Source organism: Notechis scutatus, chromosome 13, assembly GCF_049901735.1.
Source record: "Notechis scutatus isolate UNSWTSFEM ecotype Mainland chromosome 13, rNotScu1.2, whole genome shotgun sequence".
Classification (NCBI taxonomy): Eukaryota; Metazoa; Chordata; class Lepidosauria; order Squamata; family Elapidae; genus Notechis; species Notechis scutatus.
The window spans coordinates 1,055,376-1,077,187 of NC_142021.1; the positions used below are offsets into that span (position 1 = coordinate 1,055,376).

General features: G+C 47.6%; 2 protein-coding genes and 1 long non-coding RNA gene across 4 annotated transcripts; 1 reads left to right on the forward strand and 2 right to left on the reverse strand.

Moving 5' to 3' along the window:
• Window positions 1–859: 859 nt before the first annotated feature.
• Window positions 860–12,207, reverse strand: MAPKAPK5 (MAPK activated protein kinase 5). Of its 2 annotated transcripts, none has more exons than XM_026689210.2 (14): window positions 11,555–12,207; window positions 10,889–10,962; window positions 10,605–10,680; window positions 9,290–9,387; window positions 8,692–8,800; window positions 7,786–7,875; window positions 7,313–7,408; window positions 7,136–7,216; window positions 6,814–7,001; window positions 6,384–6,504; window positions 5,843–5,973; window positions 5,469–5,590; window positions 4,564–4,668; window positions 860–3,585 (listed from the first exon to the last, which is right to left on the reverse strand). In XM_026689210.2, the coding sequence occupies exons 1-14, from the start codon at window positions 11,588–11,590 to the stop codon at window positions 3,491–3,493; spliced, it is 1,422 nt and encodes a 473-aa protein (XP_026544995.1). In that variant the 5' UTR covers window positions 11,591–12,207; the 3' UTR covers window positions 860–3,490. The 2 variants fall into 2 exon arrangements, with proteins under 2 accessions (XP_026544995.1, XP_026544996.1); XM_026689211.2 differs by having other exon boundaries at window positions 5,475–5,590; window positions 11,555–12,202.
• Window positions 12,208–12,436: 229 nt separating this feature from the next.
• LOC148129577 (uncharacterized) lies at window positions 12,437–19,015 on the forward strand. Its single transcript, XR_015745275.1, has 2 exons — window positions 12,437–12,590; window positions 15,734–19,015. It is a non-coding gene; the product is annotated as an uncharacterized LOC148129577 (long non-coding RNA).
• On the reverse strand, window positions 13,397–21,352 carry ALDH2 (aldehyde dehydrogenase 2 family member). Its single transcript, XM_026689209.2, has 13 exons — window positions 21,165–21,352; window positions 20,030–20,134; window positions 18,878–19,018; window positions 18,686–18,765; window positions 17,852–17,963; window positions 17,285–17,413; window positions 17,012–17,125; window positions 16,479–16,581; window positions 15,828–16,012; window positions 15,281–15,445; window positions 14,928–15,085; window positions 14,523–14,637; window positions 13,397–13,760 (listed from the first exon to the last, which is right to left on the reverse strand). The coding sequence occupies exons 1-13, from the start codon at window positions 21,291–21,293 to the stop codon at window positions 13,728–13,730; spliced, it is 1,569 nt and encodes a 522-aa protein (XP_026544994.2). The 5' UTR covers window positions 21,294–21,352; the 3' UTR covers window positions 13,397–13,727.
• Window positions 21,353–21,812: the final 460 nt, after the last annotated feature.

Consider the following 21,812-nt stretch of genomic DNA (forward strand, 5'->3'; position numbering starts at 1 on the left):
CCATCAAGATTCTTCAGGCATGTCCAACTTTCTGGCTTGGTGGCCATTTTTACTTAACGAGAGAGCTAAAACAGAGAAGACACTAGGGAAAGGGGGGACATCTCAAGAGCTTCGGACCCTTCCTCTTCTCACTTGTTCTGGATGAATCTTGTAAAGATCACAGCAGCCAAGAATGAACTCACCACTGATCCAACGGGCCTCCTCCAGTGGAAGATTCTAGAAGGCAACGGTTTCTCCAGCCTCTTTAAATGTGAACATTCCACTCAACCTCCCTCCAACAAGAGTCTTCCCAGAGTTACTGAACAGCAAATTTCAGGGTTGAAATTGTGGACCAAGCTATACCTGGATCTTCTCTTTTTATTTCGAAAATTGGACGGCATCCTTGCTATTTTTCAAATTTCCAGTTCTGCCTTTGAGGATCTAGTCAACCCCTTCCAGGTATTCCATGGCCTTGTGAGATGAAATAATCAAAGGGGCTGGCTCATTGTTATTCATGTGGCACAATCTATTTTATGCCTTCCCTAATTGGTGCAGAATTTACTATAGAAAGACAGGTGCCCACAAGGCAAGAGTATCAGCTGTGCTCATCCATGAAGAAACAGCTGCTACTTCTACTACTCTCAGTCTTTTGACTTAGATTAAGGAGCTACCCAACAAAACTCAAGGGCAGAAATGTTATGCAGACAGGCAGGCCATGGCCTTAAGCGATGCAAAACCGATTTCGCTTGCAAATTCACTCTGAAAGAATCAATGCTGTAAGACAGCAAAGACAGAACGGGGTTACCTGCCAACTGATATTACCTTTAAAAAACCAACCCCAAACTCGTTGACATTAAAAAAAAGACATTAAAAAAACTTGAGGCAGAAACTTTGATAAATTTTACTAAAATTATTTTATGTACACCAATGCATAATATTTACATTCATATAATACTGATTCGAAAAACAAAACTGTGATACAGCAAAATGCTTGAAAGTGAGGAAAGCAAAACGAGCATGAGGAAGGCGGGGTGGAGCCTAGCAGCTGAAGTCGGCTACGCTGTGGCCGAAAACATACATGCGCAACGCCATTCCCGCTCTCAAAACGTTTTCTCGTGGATTCTGTCTCTAAGGATCCACAGTCATCGCCGGAGGTTTTGCCCCGCATCAGCAAGAGTGCTGGTTTTTCCTTCCACAGGTGCAAGAAAGATGGAGATGAACATGAAAACCTTTGCAAGGGAAGCCCGGGTAAAATCCAGGACGATCGAGTGTTTTTATAAAAGGTGCTTCCCGCCACCCTGCTTACAGAGGAAAAGTGGTGACCACAGCTATTCCCTACCGCAGCCTCCCCAAAGCTGAGTCGAGCCAGAGAGAGAGAGAGAGAAAGAGAGAGAGATTCTCCTACTTTCACCGAGAATTAGCAGTACATGCAACAGATGGAAAGAATCATTGATCCAAAGAGTCCAGAATCTGAGCCACACTCAAACGAGTAATGGTGGCAGGACAAGAGAAAAAGTTAAAAAAAATAATCTCAAAAAATTATCAAGAATAGTCGAACAAAAATTAAATAAAACGAAGTAAGTATTTCATCTTCAGTGCCATTTTCTGACAGCAGTCTTGGCTTCCCTGTCATCTTCCAAAAGATTAAACTGGTGGGAGGGGAGGGGCTGTCTTCTGGGAGCAGCTGTGTGTGGATCCAGCCCCTCCCCATGGAAAGCGGAGACCACCAGGGAATGATTGGGATTTCTGATCCTGCCTCAGCTGGAGGACGACAGGCCAGGGAGGCTGAGGCAAGGCCAAGAATGACTTTACATACGGTACTTCTACAAACAGGACCCCACGGCTGTGGTCGGTTGCTCCCATCAACCAAAGTCCAACCCTTAGAAACTTATCGCAAGCTAGAGAAAAGAGAGGAAGGGGAGCCTCAGAAAGAAAAGGCTTCTTAAATACTTTCCAAGCCACGAATGCCGCTTGCCGCAGAAAAACCAAATGCCACCTGACGGGCCTCCTTGGTGGGAAAGCCCTGTATGTACAGAAGGACCAGAGGGCTCTGATTCAGAGTGACCGAAGAAATTAACTGCAGCAGGAAATTATTGACAAGCTGGTGCTAAACTTCACCTTCTGCAGAGTGGGAGAAACATTTTCCTACTTCTGCATTTGTTTTTTTCTGGCCGAGGACTTTTGTTTCCCCAGATTAAAAGGCTCCTTCTCTGGTGTGGCATCATTTATCCTTGTGGGCATCTCCAAAGAACATTTTCCCATCCTGTTTCTTTGTACGCTTGCAGACCAGATGGAAAGTCCTGAGATTATCAACTGAACGGGCACTATAGACAAGAGATTCCAGCTTTCCTAACAGCCCTCCCTCCTGGCGGCAAAATCTTCCTGTTAAAAAACTAAAGAACGAAAACCGAGACGAAAGGCAGAGGCTTGCAGGCCTTCCCGTCAAATGGCTCTCGATAAAAACTGCAAGAATGCAACCAGCAGCCGCCAGACACAAAGTCCACAAGAAAAGCATTTTTGAGGGATGAGCCCAGAGAGCAGAAACAGAAGCCGGGCAAGGATGATATGACCAACAGGAAGGATTTTTTTTTAAAAAAAAACCACCACCACCCCAGAAATAGCAAACCACAGAGTCGCGGTGGCCAGTGAGGAGCCCGCGTATAACCTTGGATCGGCATTTCAGCAGCCATGGGGGGCAAAGGGAACGGTACTGGGGTACTTCTGTGGGGCTGTGTCCCCAGGCAAGTCTGTTGCCAGAGAGAACAACCTTTCTCTCTTGGCTGAACTGGTAAAGACCCACAAGCTACCATTTCTGTCCTCCTTTGCTTCGTGGTACAAAACAGAGGAAAAGGTAACCCTTGGCTCAAGAAAATAAGTCTCAAGACCTGGAAACACAGGGCTATTTTTTAAACAATCACCACTTTTTATAGGGCTTCCTTGAATCACCAAGCAGCTGAGTTGCCTATACTTCTCTGGCTGGTTTCTTCAAGTAATTTATTGAGCGGAAGGCCAACCGAGACCCCCAGAACCGAGCTGGTGCCCTACAGGTGACAGGCAGCTGGAGAGAGATTGCCTCATCTGGATACTCAGGAGAACACAATCATTTGCCCCATTTAAAATCATGAATGAAGGGCCACGTAAAAATCATGTAATATATAATATATATATATATATATATAATTTTGAGGAACCGAGTTTCTTAAAAAAATATTACAGTACCAATGATTCTCATTATCTACATCTATACAGCATTTCTCAAGCTGCGTGGAAATTTAATGAAATAATTATGACTTATTAATTTACATAAAAAATACTTTTTACAGTTTACAGCAGCCTTGCCCAGCTGGGTGCTTTCCGCCCTTGTCATCCCAAACCAGGACATCTGGGAAGGCGCCCGGTTGGGCAAGCCTGCTTTAACAGATAATTCACAAAATGGTCTTTTTTTAAAAAAAGAAAAGAAAGAAAAAACGGGTGAGAGTATGTGTGATTTGATAAGAACAAGCAGCTCTGGCTACTGCGACTCGTGGGCGGCCGTCTGCTCTTCAATGACTTGCTTCACTATTTCTGCCAGTTTTAGCCGGTCCACTTTGTCTGTAAATCCTCTACCTAAAAGTGGAATGAAGTGGACTTAGATTAGAATTATTTTATTCTTTTATTGGCCAAGTGTGGTTGGACACACAAGGAATTTGTCTTTGGTGCAAATGCTCTCAGTGTCCATAAAAGAAAAGATACAACCGTCAAGAGTCGAGAATCATCAGGTGCAACACTTAATGATCGTCATAGGGTACAATCAACAATCACGTCATACTAGGAAGCAGTCCGTATAAATCGTAAGGATATAAGTGACAAAGTTACAGTCATACAGTCACAAGTGGGAGGAGATGGCGATAAGGAGTTATGGGAGAATTAATAGTGATAGTAGTGCAGACTTTGTAAATAGTTGGACAGTGTGGAGGGAATGATTTGTTTAGCAGAGTGATGGCATTCAGGGGAAAAACTCTCCTTGTGTCTAGTTGTTTTGGTGTGCAGTGCCCGATAGCGTCATCTTGAGTTGAAACAGTTTATGTCCAGGATGTGAGGGGTCTGTGGATATTTTCACAGCCCTCTTTTTGTCAAAAGTAATCAAGTGAAAAACAGAAACGGATGAAAATAAGAGCCTGTCGAACACATTTCTTGATCAGGACAAGAATGAAGGCTGGAAAGGGAGACAGGGGGACCCCAAACAGAGCTGCGGACTAGAGGGAAAGGGACACCCTTCGGAATCAGTTCGCTTCCCAATCAACACTGAAAGCTGGCAGAACTTTAGAAAGAGATCAGACTAACAAGAGGTGTTTGCTCCAGGTTACAAGTCTAAAGTTGCTCTGAAACCCCTTCCTCCAATACCTGCGCAATTCTAGAATACTGTAACAATTACAACCACACTAGATTTCCTCCAAAAAACCCCCACCAACCTCTTAACTGCTGTCAGTTTTCACACACACACCCCCATGACATAAGCCCCCTTCTCAGGATAAGTGGGGGGAGGAGAGACTTCGTTCTTTGCTTGTGCTGTCGTGACCCTTAAAACAGATTTGCGGTACTCACCATTCCAGCTAAAAGTCTGCAGGGTGTCTCTGAGTAATTTACATTCCCGGTTATACTTCCAGGCTTCCTGCATAACTTCGTTCAGTTTCTCATCTTCATTTTCTCCTGGTCCAGAACAGGGAAAAAAGAAGAAAAAAAAAATCTCCTGAGCATTCTAAGACTTTTTTATTGACAAGCTTGGAGTTATTTCAAAACAATTAAAAGCTGAACTTTCGTCTGGGAGATGCAACAGAAACGGCTGTCAAAATCAAAGCTGAAGGAAGGTTGAAGAAAAGAAAGACCAGGTATTTGGATTTGTGCAATTATTTTACTGCCCCTCTTCCCAATACTCTGAGAGGCCGTGGAAAGCAGGAAGACAGTGAACAACCACAAGTGGTCAGAAGAGGGCAGGATAAGGGATCGGAGAGGGAGAAAGGATGCCGTAAAGGTGTTGGAAAGCGGAGAATCCGTGACTTAAAGTCCCATCCAATCAAGAGTTGGTTGTTTTCAATGAGAGTCTACCATCCTCCTCCTCTGAGGGCTCTGCCTGGTTCCTGTTATATTGTGCTTCCATATCTAGAGAAATATTCCTCCCTCCCCCCCGCCATCTCAAAATTCTTCTTTGAAACAAAGAACTGGGCATTAAAAAAAATATTTGCTGTTACTCAAGATTGTTTGCAAGTTAACCATCTCATACTTTTTCTTGACCCGCCTCAAAATCTAGCCAGAACAAAAAGCAGCAGTTCATTATTTTAAAGTCAAAATCAAGAGTACAGCACCCTGGTCTGTTAACCAAGAGCGGGAATTTTGATTTCCAGATCACTCGGGCGCTTTTGCTGGAGAAAAAGCTTGAAAAGGACTCTGCAGCTGCAGCCCCTCTCCACCCGCCATGCCCCCCAAAAGCGTCTCATCTTAGGATCTGCCACCTTTACCAGCCTGTGGCAGGATGCACTGAGCAATCACATCCCGTAGCTTCTCCAGAGCAACGTTGGAGTCCCTGCTGCTGTTCTCAGGGTCATGGATGTACACGCTTTCCTTTGGTTTGGTTCTGCAAGGAGAGAGAAACATGAATTGTGCTGGAGCAAGTAACACAGCAGATTCAGGGACACCCTCCTCCTCCTCCTCCTCCTCCTCCTCCCAGTTAAGTCTTCTGAACAACATTAGCCTGTGCTGAAAACAACCACCAGAACGAAGCAGGGAAGGGTTGGGGCATGTCCGGGCCTGGCTAAATATTTTCCCCACCTGCCATTCTTTGCCATTCTTCCCTCCTACCGTCAGAAGAAGCTGCTCAAACACTCACCCCAGCAGTTTCCTTTTCCGCAGAATCGGGTTGTTGACCGAGTGCAGGGGCTTGAGGCTCACTTTGAGATCCTGTATTCTCATGTTTGCCAGTTGCTCTGCGTGTGCCTGCTGGATCCCGGCAACCATGGCCTGTTAGGATTGGAGAAATAGTAGTTATAATCGTTCGGGTTTTCAACTTGCGATACCTTAAGAGCAGCAGGTGGAAGGATGGGCTTGAGCACAAGGCAGGGACCCCCACTCCGGGGCCAAGAACCCCTTGGGAAGATCCCCAAAGAAAAATCAGCTTGAGAGCATTTGCAAAGGCTCCGACTGCAACTCCCTCCCTCCCTCCCAAGGTTTCCACTCCTTTACTTAAAAAAGCATCACCTGAGGTTTGAGGAAGGAGGACCTTCCTTGCTGGAACCTCTAGGCCCCCGGAAGGAAGGAAGGGAGGGAGGGAGGGAGGGAAGGAAAGGGGGAGGGAAGGAAAGCTCAAACTAGGCGACGGACTCCCCTGCATGCTAAATAATCCATTTCTTTACAAATAAGCCATCAAGGACCTTGTCCATCATCAGCTGAGCAGAAGGCAGTATGTTATCAAGCGCCTCGGTTGAGTTGAGCCAAGGGTGATCCAGGACGCCTTCCGTCGTCAGTCTCTCCTCTGGCTTCACCTTCAGCAGCCTAAAAGGGTTTTTAAGAAACGGACCCATCACTCCGTTGACCCTTTAAGGCAGCGCTCTCCAGCCCTGGCCCCTTTTAAGACCTGTGGACTTCAACTCCCAGAGTCCCCCAGTCAGCCGTGCTGAAACCTGAAACCCTCCAGGTCTTAAGGTTGGGACACCCCCCGCTTGGAGGTTGACAGCAGCTGGACGCTCCTAAAAGCAGCAAGCGGAGGCCGAAAGCCCTGCTGGCCGTTGGCCCAACACTGGCTGGAAGAAGAAGACAGCAGAGTTGGACAAGAAGTGGCCACGGCTCCCAGGACGCGCTTACTTGCGCACAACGTCTTTCGCCATTTCTGAGATCTGGCTCCACTCTTCCTCCGGGAACTCAAAGCTTCCCGTCATGATCTTTCTCCTCATGTCCTTAGGAATTGTCCGGCTGTGATGCTTCGAGTAGAACGGTGGGTACCCACACAGCATCACGTAAATGATAACACCCAGGGACCATAAGTCGCAGCTCTGACAGGAAGAGGGACAAACAAACGATCAGAAATGTTGGTATCTGATGGATGCCGGTTCCCACCCAGGAGGAAAGTCCCCTATGCACAACTGAGGCAGAGCCAGCCGAGCATCCCGGGGTGCCAGAAGTCTACCTTGTTGTAAGTGTAGGGGGTGGGCGAGGTAGGGATAATGCCACACTTTTCTTTCTGGTGCCGCCTTTGTGCCTCCAGGACCTGTTGGGCAAAGGGGAAATAGCCAGAGGCCTCAGACCTCATGGCACAGGGGCCCCCGGCCCGTGAAAAGACGCCCAGGAAGGAGGAGGCCCTTACCTGAGGTGCTACGTAATAAGGAGTGAACTGTGGGGTCATCAAGTCACCTTGGTCGATCTTGGCAAACCCAAAGTCGCAGAGCTTCACGGGAGCATCCTAGAGCAAGCAACAAGCCGCTTAGGTGAAACGTGTCAGCGTCAGAACACGGAGCACGGAGCACCTCTCAGAAATGTTTCTGGGGCTGCTGAAGGAAGGGAGAGAGATACCAGAGCCAAGAGAATCAACAGGGAGGGAGGTCTGGGGAGTGGATGGCGAATGGCCCAGGACCGAAGGATCCTGGCCTGAAGCAGCCAGGAAAGAGGAGGAGTCAGAAGGAACAGCCGCCCGTGGGCTGGAGGGAGGGAGCTGCCTCTCCTGCGGCCGGCAGGGAACCAGAGAGGAAAGGAGGCTGCGTTGCTCGCACGGATTGAATAGTTCAAACAAACAAACAAACAAAACAAACCAGCATCCAGGCCAATCAACATCCACCTTACCAAAGAATTATCTTTGAAGAGAAGATTCTCAGGTTTAAGGTCTCGATGGGCAATGTTCAAAGAATGACAGTGCTGCAAAGCCAAAGCAATCTGGAAAAGAAGGGGGGGGGGGAGAGATAAGGGATCAGAAAATGGTCCCTGAACCCTTTCGGAGGCGTTGATGGGCCGCCCCTCAAGGCCGGCTGCTTCTACGGGGTCTATTATGGGCTCCTTCCAAATTCAACCCCCGATTAGCTTGCTCGGGATGTTTTGTTCCTTTCTGGCTCCAATTTTAAGCAGGCGAGTTTTAGCAATCCTGGAGTGGGGAGGAAACCCATTTAAAAAAAAAAAAAGAGTTGGCTTTTTTACAAGGAGGGAACTGGTTGTGCTTGATGGCTCCCCGCCTTGGGCTAAGCCAACCACCCAGAAGCCACATGATCCTCAGAATGAGAGCTGAGCGATGACGCCTGTAACTATGGAATGTGCCCCAACGCAGCTCGAGGGTAGGAAAGGCGGATGTGTAGAGAAACGAACACGAAACACGAGGCACCCCACAACCTCAACCCATGGGCCTCTCCTCTCTCATTCTCCAGGGGGCGAATAGGTGGCACAGCTGAACCCATGTGCTTTTCCCGGGCAATTCAACCAATCCCTCGAGTATCCCCTCACCCACACTTTTATAGGAAAAAGGAAAAGAAGGCACCCCCTCAGCCATCAAAACCCGGAAAACAAATGTTGAGATTATAACAAAGCAGGGAATCTTTCAAGAGGGGCAAACGTGGCTTTTCTTTTTTAATGTTTATTTTAAAGCTTGCCTCTCCCCAATCCACCTGCTGGAGATCGTTCTCCTTTTATAGTTCCTTTATCCCATATTGTTTGCTTGTACCAGGGCAGAATAGGAAGGTTTGTGGGAGGGTTAAAACACACCTGCTTTGTTACTTCGCTTGCTTGCTTCTCAGTAAAGTGCCGATGTTGGCTGATTCTGTGAAACAGCTCACCCCCTTCCATCATCTCCATAACAATTAGCAGTCGAGACCTGGTTTTCAAAGGATTCCGGTTTGTTACATGGGTTTTTTTTTTTAAAAAAATCAAGACGTTCAGAAAAACCTCTGCCCCATAGCCCCATTCTTCTAATGAAACAGGACCCCAGAAAATATTCTGCAGAAACTACACTGCTCAGGGCAGCTTAAAGAAAAAGCAACGCAATGGATTTGCAATTTAAAGGTAAGGGCCATAAATATGCCACCGAAACAATACCATTTAAAAAAAAAAAAGAAAGAAAGCCACCATTCTCCCTCTCCTAGACAAAAAAAAAAAACCATTGGCTTGTCATGTGCTCTGTGGTCAAGCCTGCAACCACAGTCCAAGCCCGTATTTATTTCTGTGTCACCCTCATTTTTCCTTCCAGGCAATAACCTTTTTGAGGTAGTCGGGGGTGGGGGGGGGAAGAGTTGCCTTACACGCAAAACAGAAGCCCTGTTTTGTGAGGATGCCGTGGCACCAGAAGGAACCTGTGCCATCTCACCTTGGACTGGACTCATGGGGGAACTGTACACTGTTCGCGTAGACTTCAATAATCTGGACGATGTTGGGGTGTGTCGCACACATCATGTGAAGTCGGACCTGGTGCAAAACGGGAGAAAACCCACTGAATCCCCAGGGCCTCAAAATGCTCCTGTCCCTTACTCTAACAGGACGGAAATCCAAAGCATTTCTAGACAGCTATTCATAAGGAGCAAAGGACAACAGAATTATGGTCAGCTTGGGATTTCTTTTTCCACGACCAAGTGCCCGAAAAGGGATACCATTTCAGATACGTGGCGACCGAGTGCGCTTTCTGAGCCAGAAAGGAATTCGATCTGCCCAGATGGCCATGTGGTTGAATGCTAACTGGCTCTAAGATCTGAGGTCTTTGTCTTTTTAAAGCTAGGCGGTGAAGCAAACCACCCGGAGTTTAAAACTCACGGCCGAGGGTAGAATTGGACAAAAGGTCAGGCAAGAAGAGATTTAAGCTAAGTGAAAGGCCAACATCAAGCACCGCCCCCCAGGGAAGTGCAGTGGAGTGGATTGAGTGCTCTGGGCAGGAAACTAACCGGTTTGCCAGGGCAAGCCTCTCCTCTGCCCTTTTGACAAGCCAGATGCAGCAGAACTGGAGAAGGCCAGATCTTTCCAGCTCCACTACCCTGAAGGCCAACAAGGCAAAATGGAGCTTCTAATAAAAAAGAGCTACTCTGGATGGCATCCTCAAAACAAGCCCCAAACTCATCCATCGGCCACTCTGTCCCACCCTGTGCGGAACCGTGCTGGCCTTAAGGAGAATCTCAGGAGGCTTCTGGCATGGAGTGAAAGAGCCTGCTTTGGGCTGGAAGATGACAGGCTCAAGCAACGCCATTCTTGCCAGTAAATTAATATTTTGCCCCAGCAGAATCACAAGCCGCTTGCTGTCATATCAATTTCTTCAATAAATAAATGCCAAGCTATCAGCATCTTTCTGGGCTCAATTTTACAAATTCCTAAGCAAATCCTTCCAGGAATGCTCCTGAATGTATTTAGGTCTGTGTATCTTTTCAGAGCCAATTTAATAGCTAAGGGCAATGCCAGGCTTCATTACAAGGCGTTGTGCTATGAGGTTATACTCAGACATTCATTGTGACTCCTTTTATGCTTTGCAACAATATTTTAGCATTTGGAATATTAGGTTTTATTGATTTAAACGGTAAATCGCTTTGTCTAAGCTCAGGGATGTCCAACCTTGCAACTTTAAGACCTGTGGACTTCAACTCCCAGAATTCCCCAGCCAGCCAAAGTCCCAAAACTTTTCCATACATAAAATACTGTACCTCGTTTCTCGCTTTTGGGCGATCGAGAAGGATTTTCAGTGCAAACCGTTCTTGAGACGATTTTTTGATGCAGACTCTGTGCAGGCAGCAGTAAAAACACCTGGTTAACGGGAGTCTGTGGAAGACTTTGACTTATGGCTGCATTTATTGTCTGATAGCAAACATCAAGGAAAGGATATCCCAACCCAACCTTTGATTTCTATGCACAGCTTAATTCAAGAATCCAAGATTTCACAGCTCTCCCCCAAGTTTAAATCCTGGACCAATAAATAAACATTTTTTACCTTACTGGACCGCTGATTCCAGCTCCCAGCTTCTGAGTCCAGTTAATGTGGTAGTCTTCCAAAATAGAAGTTTCCTGTTTGTTTTGCAAAGGAGAGGAAAAAAGTGAAAGGCCGACAGTGCCAGGTAAGAAGTCCCACCTGTAGTAGTTAAAAATCACAACAAAACCGAGAGGCTGGCAGCAATACAGAGTTTCCGTGTGGGTCACAGCCTGGGCTGCTGGATTACAAGGCTCATCATCCCCAGCTGCAGGGGCCATAAATTCGGACAAGAATAGCAACCCTACCCCCAAAATCATTTGGAGGCTCAGTCCGATTCCCCCTCTCCCCGGGCTGGTCCTATAGGAATTGGGGTCTGGGTGCCAGCTGAGGATGAGGGGAAGCGTAGTCCAAGACAAGGGCACTGCCTGGGGATGATGGGAGCTGTACTTCCAACTAACTTAGAGTGGCCATGGGAGTGCCAGCCATCCCTTTAACTGCAGGTGATGTAGTCCAACTCAAGAGAGGCAAGGCTGGGGATGATGGGAGGGGGCGTGCCATCCCCCTCCTCTACCGGCCACCAGCCACAGGGTTTGGGGTGTCCTGGGTGGGGAGAGGGGAGGCGGCCGCAGAAGCAGCCCCAGAAGGGGACTCTGCACGTGCTCAGAGGTCCTCTCGCCTCGCGCCTACCTTGATCATCCTCTCCGCGTCGGGCTCCTCCGACATCCTCCTCCTCCTCCGCCGCCGCCGCCTCAGGCCCGGCTCGGGGGGCTCGGGGGGGGCGCCGGGGGGGCTAGGCGGGGGGCCGCCCCTCCAAGTCGGAGTCGTCGGCGTCGTTGTCCCCGCTGCCTCCACTACCGTCGCCGCTGCCGCCTCCCCCTTCGCCGCCGCCGCCGCTGCCGCCACCGCCGCCGCCACCACCAGCGCCTCCGCCGGGCTGCCGCCTCATCCCCGCCCAGCAGCCGAGGAAGGGGAGCGGGACGGCGGGGAAGCGGGGGCCCGGGAGCCCTCTCCTCGCGGCGGGGAAGAGCGAGGCCACGGGCGGCGGGAGGAAAGGGCCGCAGCCGCCTCAGCCCGGCCGCCGGGGCTCGACTGACGCGGGGCAGCCGCTGGCCATGGCCACCGCTTCGCTTCCCCCACGCCCCGGGCAGCCCCGCCTGATTCAAGAGGTGCGGCCGACGCGCTCCCCGTAGCCGCCGCCCGCCGGATCCCCTTGTCTCCGCGCGGCCTGGACGAGCGAGCCGCGCGGGGTCGATCCCGAGGCGAGCTTGGCCGCTGCCGACGCTCTCTGCGAACAAAGCAATCAGGCGGGTGGCCGGGGCAGCCCCGTGCCTACGCGCGACGCCCTGCCTCGGAAGCCCCTCCCTCTTTTTCTTCTCTTTCTCCAGTTAAGGCTCCCCCGGGGCTTTCTTCGCCGGGGTGGCGCCTCCGGATGACGTCATGGACGGGGTTATCTGAGGGAAGGAGACAGCCTTTGCCTCGTCCGAGGGAGGGGCGGGGAAACCTCGCTGCGTTCCGGACACGCCCCTTCGCTGTCTTGGTGGGTGGGACGGATCTCCTTCCTCTACGCCCGCGTTTGTCCAATTCTCGCGAGGTGTCCCGCGGGACGTCTCGCGAGATCTCGAGCGTGGCAGGACGAAGGGGAACCGCTCTGAGGTTGGTCGCCATTTTGGGGAGAGGCGTGACTGACAGGCGAGCTTTTAATTTCAGGTAGAATGTTTTTCAGGTAGGATTAATTAATATCTTTCCTCCCAAACAACCAGAAAAGCCGAACAGCCGCCCAATATCTCCGAGAAATGTATCAAAAGCACGGCCCTAATTTCCTCTCGGGAGTGGTTGCCTCTATTAAGAACATCTGGAATGTTTATAATTCTCTTGTAATTATATATATATATATAATAATTCTATAATCTTTTTTCCTATAATTCTGTGTCTTTTTTAAAGCCCCCCTTTACCAGTTTCTGATGTGGGTGAGAATTTCACTCTTTGGCCCTGAAGAATTTGATGCTCGATTATGTGATGTAATATGTTAATATTAATTAAAATATAAATAGAATGATATAATAGAGTTACGTTATATCTGTCATGTTGTATCCCTGCTCTTGCGCAACTGGATTATTTATTTTTTAATGAGCACCATCCGAGGAAGCAAAACGATTAAAAGTCGATTTAGGTCAATCACAGCACGGGGCAGCTTCTCCAAACCTTGTGGAGGTTTCACACTCCCAGAATTCTTAGCAGGGCAGGGGATTCTGGGAGACGAAATACAGGCACCTTACAAAGGTTGGGAGTCATTTGCAGAAGGAGACTTCCTGGTAATTTCATTGGAGCTTTTGTGGCTGCCCAACCAGTCAGAAAAGATGGTGGGGGGGGCACTTAGGGAATCCACATTCACCCCCAGATTCTTCCCCAAATCCTGGCCCTTGGCCGTCTGGAGCCCTCGCCTCGGGAAGCAGATTTATTTCTTCCTTAAATTCATATACCTCCCATCTCATCGGAAGCAGCTCTGGACCGATGCAATACAAAGATACATTAAGCGTAAAATCTTGTATTAGAAAAAGTACAAAAAGAATATAGGAAGAGGTGTCTTACAGCACTCAAAAGTAGCCTGCTTCTATAGATCTTCTCTTCAGGTTACATTGGAGTGAAGAATATTCAATTTTCCTTGCTCTTAATTACAAATGTTTGGCCTTGAGAAAAGTAATGTTTTAAGCAGAGAAATAAAGACACCTTAATCATTGGTTACATGTACAATCTGTGAGTCGCCAGATTTTCTTTCCTAATGTAGAATTCTTCAATCCCTCATTAAGTTTTTCTACCAAGCATGGGGTGACGTTTATGGACGGTTTCGGGTATTTCCTCTTCAAGAATTCTTTTGTGGGACTTTCATGGTGACCTAGCAGGAAGATAAGAGTGAAAAACATGAAATCCCATCTACAGGTAGTTACCAACTTACAACAGTTCATTGAGTGACCGTTTGAAGTTACAGCGGCACTGAAAAATGTGACTTACAGCCGTTTTTCACACTTAATGACCATGGGGAGCTTGCAGCATCCTGAGGGTCAGGTGATCAAAATTCCAACACTTGGCAACTGACTCATTTATGACGGTTGCAGCATCCCTGGGTCATGTGATTCCCCTTTGGCAACCTGACAAGCGAAGTCACTGGGGGAGCCAGATTCACTTAACAAGTGTGTCAAGAAAGGTTGTAAAATGGAGCAAAATTCACTTTCTTGTTTGCAACAAAATTTTGGGCTCAATTATAGTCCTAACCATTGTTTATCAACCACTGTCTATCCCAACCTCCTATTGGAAAGACAAATAAGCTGTACAATCTTGGTTTAATGCTTCAGACTTCTTACGGTTCAAAAAATAATATCCATTATGTTTTGTTAGAATTGTCAACATCTATCTAGTAAATCATATGGTACTAACTAAAAGTTGCCATCCTAGGACAAAGCAAAAATCAGGACTTTTAAAAGGAAATAAATACATGATTATTTAAGTAACAAGACAAGACGTTCTGTGACTTGGGTTGCAGCTCTGCAAATCACCGATGGGCACCGATTAGAATCAAGGTTAAAAAAGGCTTCCTTGTATTTGACCTAACCTGATCTGAAGATGTTAGTTCAAAGAAAGGAGTAGTGAGGGTACTTACCGTTTTTACTTCCATGTATGGGTTCAGGCCATATTCTCCGCCCTCCCGCCCTTGGCCAGATTCTTTGAACCCTCCAAATGGAGCCTGTGCCCCAAACACATTGTAGCAATTGATCCTGCAAAAGAAACTTTGCATTAGAAATGTTACTGATTGCATATCCTTTGTTATACAAAGTTTTAACAAATTAACATTAGAACTGTAAACTTGAAAGCTGCATTGAATGCATACATTGACAATCTGAGCGCAAGTACTCCTTGGTGATGTGGGAACTCTCTCTCTCTCACACACACACATATATACATATATAAAATTATACTTCCAATGGATTGGGGACTGCAGCATAGACAGCACATGTGAGCCTCTGCTTTTTCCTTCTGAGTTCCATTCTTAAGTTTAAGGGCTTACCAAACAGTCCCAGCTCGCAAGCCCTGAGAAATGTAGTTTGCTTTATCAATATCCTTTGTGAAAACAGCGGCCGCCAGCCCGTATTTGGTTTCATTTGCTCTCTGTATAACTTCCTCAATGGTTTTGAATTTAAAGATCTGCATAACAGGCCCAAAAATCTGTAAAAGAAAAACATCTGCAAGATTAAAATGTATTTATATAATAGGATTTTCTCCAATATTATACTACTGCCTAATCTCACATACAAGGATACATATTTAAGAAAGTGGAATTCAGCAACCTGGTTACATAATGTGAATCAATATAACAACACGAAGGCATAAATTAGAAATATATTATGCTATGATTCTTACCTCTTCTTTGGCTATTTTCATATTGTCCTGCACGTCTCCAAAGATAGTTGGCTGGATAAAGTAGCCCTTATCTGCTGCAGGACTCCCACCACAAAGTAATTTTGCCCCTTCCTTTTTTCCACTGTCAATGTATCCAAGGATCTTCTTATACTGTGTTTCATCCACCTTAAGGAACCACAAAAAGTCAGCACATCAGTTCAGTCTACAAATCTGCTTGTATGAAAAAAAATTCACCAAGCATTTAATATGCTGAAGTTTGCAACAATGGCAGTTATTAAAGCCAGTAGCCCTGGGGAAATAATTATAATTTCATTATGTGAGTTTTTACTTCGTTTTTTAACCCACAAGGATTTTACTGATTAGATTTTAAGAAAGACTAACATTTTAAGTTAATGAAAAGATGTCTTCTGTACAATGTACAGTGTTTGAGAGGACTTTGTTTTTCCTGTCTAGAACAATGGCTCCATTTTTCTATAATCCAAGGTATTATTTTAAAGGAGCTCCCGAAAGAGCGGATGGTGGCAGACTGGAATTGTTTTGCTCCCACCTGAGGCCCCTGTTCAGTTTGGAAGTCAAATGGGTTCCCAACTATTCTGGATTTGGCTCTCTCCACGCTCCTCTCCACAAACTCATGATATATATCTTCTTGGACAAAGGTCCGAGATCCAGCACAGCAGCACTGGCCTTGATTGAAGAACAACGCAGAATGAGATTGCTCAACAGCCCAGTCCACTAAAAAAAAAGAGAATGGAAAGCATCCAAATGAGGCCATTAGAAACAAGACGGAAAATCCTCCAAACAGTCTCTCTAATTACTGCAGTGAGAGTAGTAACCCTAATCAGTGGATTTAATTTCTCTCCCATCTGGAAATTAGATACTAATTTATTTCTTGCCTCAGCAAACCAGCCTTTATCTGGACTGGTTTCAAATCCCAGCATGTTCCAACTCCTATTTTCCTCCTCAGTCCAACACAGTCAGGATTGAGGAAAGTATATCAAGGCTGAAGAAGGCTGACCTGAAATGCCTTTGCCCTTTCTAAACTGGGCCAATGGATTGGGATATTGTCACCTTCACTGATGGGGTACACGAAATGCATTTCAGTGAAGAGCTGATCCAAATCGCTGGGCTGACTGGAGCTGCTAATCCCCCTCCAGATGCAACTCAAACCCCCTGTCTGCCCCCAGGAAGAAGGTCTTACTTTCAGCATCGGACATGATGATGTTTGGGCTCTTCCCACCAAGCTCAAGAGTCACTCTCTTCATATTGCTGTCTGCTGCAGCCTTCTGGATCAGGTGCCCAACCTGTACAGTTTAAGAATCAAGACGTTTCTATCGGTCAGTAGAACAAGCTATACTTGAGGAAAAGACCAGCAAGGGAAGTGGCTTTGTTTTGTCTTTCCCAATGCAACAAGACATCACTCTACCCTTTTTAAGTTGACATCTAATGGCTGGTTAAGGGAATAAAGATCATTCCTGATACCTGCAGTGAGTATGATTTTATTCCTGGGGGCAATTCCTAAAATCCCAAGAAGTAGCGAAAGACATAAACCAAAAGTCACTCTATTGGATCAAGGTAGATCCAAGATTCCTGTACCTATTCGAGGTCACGAATGACTCCTCGTTCTGGGCAACCAAAACCCCACTCTGAGGATCACTGCAAAATCTTAGTAGTCTGATTTATCACATCAAAGACTGAAAGAGTACGAGACGCCATAACTATTTAGTTCCTCACCGAGGTGGAACCAGTGAATGCAATTTTATCCACTTCCATGTGGGAAGATATAGCAGCCCCAGCTGTAGGTCCATAACCAGGAATAATGTTCACCACGCCTGGTGGGAATCCAGCCTGTGAAGACACCAGAGAACGTCATTTCCTAAGTGGACAGATCAAGATTTATTGCTAGGTCGTCTGACCAAATACAAAACATGGAGGCATCAATGACAGAAATTTGTCCCCCACAATCCAAGCGAGGGAAGCAGATGAGCGCAGGAGCCCCTCTCTCACCTCTTGGATCAGGTTGGCCACGTACAAGCCAGTCAGGGGAGTTTGTTCAGCCAGTTTCATCACCACCACGTTCCCTGTGGCCAGAGCGGGACCAAGCTTCCAGGCCTGCATCAGCAACGGGAAGTTCCACTACAAGAAAAATAAATGTGTAGATACTCAAAAATCTTAAAGTCAGCTACATCCATTGATAACATTGAGTTGGATTGCAGAATTCATTTCTCGCAGAACTGGGCTTCCCTTCTCTTCCCTCCCCAACAATCAGAAGATTTGTCAGACCACAATCCCAAAGGGAACGCAAAGGTCAATGGGAGATCAGATAACAGCACTGAGCAATGGAAATGGAAGCCAACGTATTTGGGAGAGGTATTAGGAAAACAAACATCAGCTCAGGATCCTTTTAAAAATCTGGGTTACTTAAATAAGACTTACATAGGTCAGAGAAGAGGACAGTACTAACCACACGTCATCTTTACTTCTATTCCATCCAATGATCACATTAAAAGCTCCCCATTTCGACCCTCATAGAAGAGAGAGGACTTTTGATCCACTGTGGGTAGCTTGACTTACCGGAATGATCTGTCCACAAACACCCACAGGCTCATGTCTTGTATAAGTGAAGAAGTCTCCGTCCACAGGAATGGTTTTCCCATGCAATTTGTCAGCCCAACCTGCATAGTACCTGGAGCAAAGCCATCAAAATATTACAGGTATTCCTGGAACCACAAAAGTCCCAACACAAATTTGCAGAAATTGTTGATGAAAATTCACTCCTGAAACAGGATTGGAAGCAAGGATACAAGCCAGTTGTGACTTTGTTTGATTTGCCACTGAAGTTTATACATTTAATACTCATCATCCAACCTATTTCGGTTATAATTCACAGGTGGAGAACATAAATATGTAAAAGAGCGGTGGGGCAGAAGGGTCATTGCCAAGTGGTTATTATGCAAGCAAATATCCTAAAAGTGTTGCAACATTTCCGTATATAAATATTATTTAACACTGTATCGATACAGTCTATCCAATCCCTGCTTAATGTTTCTTTATGCTCAGCTTTAAAAATGGGAAGGGAACAGTTGCCCTTTACCAAAAGCTCAGGAAATCCTTCAAATTTAACTTTAATCCTTTCAGATACTCTTTTTCAAGTAGGAGGAGGGATTTCTGCACTTGGCTGAACAAATCATGTGATTTGTTTCCCGGTGCCAGTTCTAGAGGAAAGAAAGATTCCTTCCAGTTTTATTTCAGCTTTACTTGAGTGAAAAAAAATATATCTTGTATTATTATTAACTGCCAGAAAATAAGAGCAGAATGTTTATATTTCACTAACATGACTTTCCCTGAAAATCTGCAAGTGCTAACTTGCGCTTGGCAACAGTTGAGAATCTATTTATTAATTCTTACCGGAGTTTCTTGACAACCATATCTAAGTCTACCAGGTAGGAGATTGCGTATGGCTTGCCATTGTCCAATGTTTCCAGAGCCTAGGAAGAAACATTAAGCCAGCATTGATAAACCCAAGTTCTGAAGGGAGATTCTGAGAAGAGAGCAGAGCCTGCACAAAGTGACTCCTCTCCCCAGCCACCCCATACATACTGCCAAATAGGTCCGGTCTCTTTCAATCAGGTCAGCCAGTCGGTTCAGTAATTTGCCCCTTTGGGAGGCATCCATCCTTCTCCAAGGAGACCCAAACTTGAAGGCATCTCTGGCTGCCTTCACAGCCTTGTCCACATCGGCCTGGAAAGGAACCGGGGGAGGCTAGCATGAGCAGAGAGTCCTTCGTGATGTTGCGAGAAAAATGGCAGCGAGGACCTGTGCATTGTTAGCCGGTCAGAGGGTCAAAAAAGACACCAAAGCTGCAGACCAAACCCAGAACTGGCTAATCCAGGGGTCTCCAACCTTGACAACTTTTAAGACTTGTGGACTTCATCTCCCAGAATTCCCCAGCCAACAACGCCTGGTTCCATCGAACAAATGCTGCCCCAAACCCTCTGATCATCAAATGGAAGAGGTGCTTTAATCTGGGCCACGTTTTCACAATTGCTTGTCTGCATTTGCAGTGCTACTCTATATTGCCAGTACTGCAGCTGGCTGATGGAGTCAGACGCTTAAATATCAACCTGGTTAATTATTTTCTACACAATAAAGGCGGCACTTTCCACTGTTCCCTATTTCTAATCTCCACTAAGGAGTTGTCCCTCACCCCCTCTCCAAGCCTCCTGCAGCGAATTGCTTCTGATATTCTGGGCAATTTCTGCTGTGTCATTCCTGCTGGCGATTAACGTTATTGCTGCCTCAGCTTCCCCCATCGTAGGTTACGAAACAGTGAACACAGGCCAGTCTGGCTGCCAAGCTGTAGCCATGTAAAGGCTGATCCTTGGATAGATTCAGGAACGTTTACAATGCTTTGGGCGAGCTGCCTAAAGCAACCTCAGGATGGATTACTTTACAGTCTTTGGCAAGAGCCAGCCAGGCACCTTTGGCGTTGCAACACACCCTCAGCTACAGCCTGGATGCTTAAAAAGTAGAGAGCCTTCTTGGAGAGAACTCAAAACGATTTGGAAATTTATTCCCTGGAGGGTCTCACTGTAGCTTTTGATAGGTGACGCCTGTCAGGATAGCCACAAATTTTGAACCAGGGGAGGAAGCAATTTAACCACCTACTTAAGTTTTCAAAAATAAAATCTGCAGGTGGCACTGACTTCTCTTACGGATGAAGTAGGGCGTGTGTTATCCCAATATATATACCTTGTCGCCCTCTGCCACCTGGCAAATGACCTCCCCTGTGGAGGGGTTGACGGTGGGGAAGGTTTTCTTGCTGACTGCATCGTGCCATTCGTTGTTGATGAAAATCTGCAAGTCAGAAGAACAAATTCAGGCTTTGAGAGGAATCTTCATCCCATATTTTCAGTGATTGTTTTGGAACAATGGGCAATAAACGATCAATGGGAAATGCCTTGCTTTCACAATCAATAAATGCAAGATTAATATGCGAAACCTCCACACCCTGTGGCAGCACACCTTTGAATTCATGATCTCCACCAAGCTCTAACAATTGGCCATTGCTTGCAGTAATTTAATAACTTGAGAAATATTTTTCCTAGTGAACCTAGATCCTAATTCCGAGGTGAGATACTCTACTCTGACTCACTTCCAGTCCTTCCCTGGGCAAATTTTGGGGAAATTAATCTGGCCATCGAGAGGTTCAATAATACCAGCACCAGGCTTCTGTTATGACTAATGGCAATAGTGAACTGAAGAAGGCAAAATGAAGAGGAGAGCCCAGGCACTCATGTCCCAACGATTTAGATGGAGCTAATTCGAATGTCACTGGGAGGACACAAGTAGTTGCACCGTCCAGAGGTGGCCTGACTGTGGCTTGTCCAGCGCCTATTTTGCAACAGGCTAATACGGGGCGCCACCTTGGTTCCAGACGCATTTTTGTAATGTCTGCATCGGTTCTGCATGCGCGATTTAGTCACGGGCCGGGTGGGCGCCATGCCCGCTGGATGGTTTATGGCATCCCCAACTGTGCCCAGAAGTTGCGGGGGGCGGGGGGCTCTGCAGGCCGAGCCCCCTGCAATCAGGAAGCTTCGGCTCAAAGCAACCGCCCGCAGGTGGCCCCCAGGACGAAGGAGGCCCCCGCCCACCAGCCGGGCTCCCAAGCGCTGCCTACTTCGCTTTTTCGGGGGGCGAGGCCGGTGGACCCTCCAAGCCGCCCCCGCCCCACATTCTCGGAGCGAGGCGGAGGCGTGCCGGAATGCCCGCACTCTCCTGGTCCCCACGCCCACTCCTGCCCTCCAAGCACCGGGGCCTTCTCTGGCCCGGCCCGTGGCGCGCAGGTCCCCCTGCAGAAAGGCCGGGGTCCCCGGCGCCCCCTCACCTTGTTGTAGGCGATCTCGGGCTGCGGGTTGGGCGCGGGCACGGCGGCGCTGGAGAGGGGCTGGCAGGCCAGGCGGAGCGGCGCCCCGAGGCGCAGCCGGGCAGAGCTCCGCAGGGCCAGGCGCAGCATTTTCTCGGGCTGAGGGAGGGAGGACGGACCTCCGCCGCGGCCTTTTCACCCACTTTCTCGGCCGGGGAGGGGCCCGGGGACGGCCGTCCGCCTCCCGACAGCCAATGGCAGCCGAGCCAGGCGGGCGCAGCCTCTCGCCTAGCCCGGCCGCCCCGCATTGCCCTCCTGCCCCGTTCACACGTTACGCTGGGAAGGGGCGCTTGCCCGGGAATTCCACCCCCCACCCCCAATGCTCCCCGGCAGAGCTGCTGCCTTCTGGGATCCCCTTCTATGCCAGGCAGAATGCAAGCGTTCCAGGCGTGAAAAGGGAAGGTGGGGGGGCTTCAGCCCCATCCCCTCCGGTCCTTGATGGCATTCCTGGTTCGCTGGGGCTTCTTGGCTTGACAAGGAACCCCCCCAATCAAGAGTTTTCTTCTTCCGCTAAAGTTTCCTTGGATGAAATCTGAATAAACCCGCAGAGGAGGAAACCCAAAATCTGGTGCTCCCTCCCCCCCGCCCCCCAAAAGTAAAACAAGTTGA

Excerpts from the sequence above, each read along its gene's own strand:
- MAPKAPK5 (XM_026689210.2), bottom strand. The coding sequence starts at position 11,590 with ATGTCGGAGGAGCCCGACGCGGAGAGGATGATCAAG. Across the intron at positions 10,681-10,888 it reads GGAATCAGCGGTCCAGTAAG|AGTCTGCATCAAAAAATCGT; the intron begins GTAAAAAATGTT and ends CTGCCTGCACAG. Across the intron at positions 5,591-5,842 it reads CGGAAAAGGAAACTGCTGGG|AACCAAACCAAAGGAAAGCG; the intron begins GTGAGTGTTTGA and ends CTCTCCTTGCAG.
- ALDH2 (XM_026689209.2), bottom strand. The coding sequence starts at position 21,293 with ATGCTGCGCCTGGCCCTGCGGAGCTCTGCCCGGCTGCGCCTCGGGGCG. Across the intron at positions 15,446-15,827 it reads AAACTGAACAGGGGCCTCAG|GTGGATGAAACACAGTATAA; the intron begins GTGGGAGCAAAA and ends TGGTTCCTTAAG. Across the intron at positions 14,638-14,927 it reads TTGCGAGCTGGGACTGTTTG|GATCAATTGCTACAATGTGT; the intron begins GTAAGCCCTTAA and ends TTTCTTTTGCAG.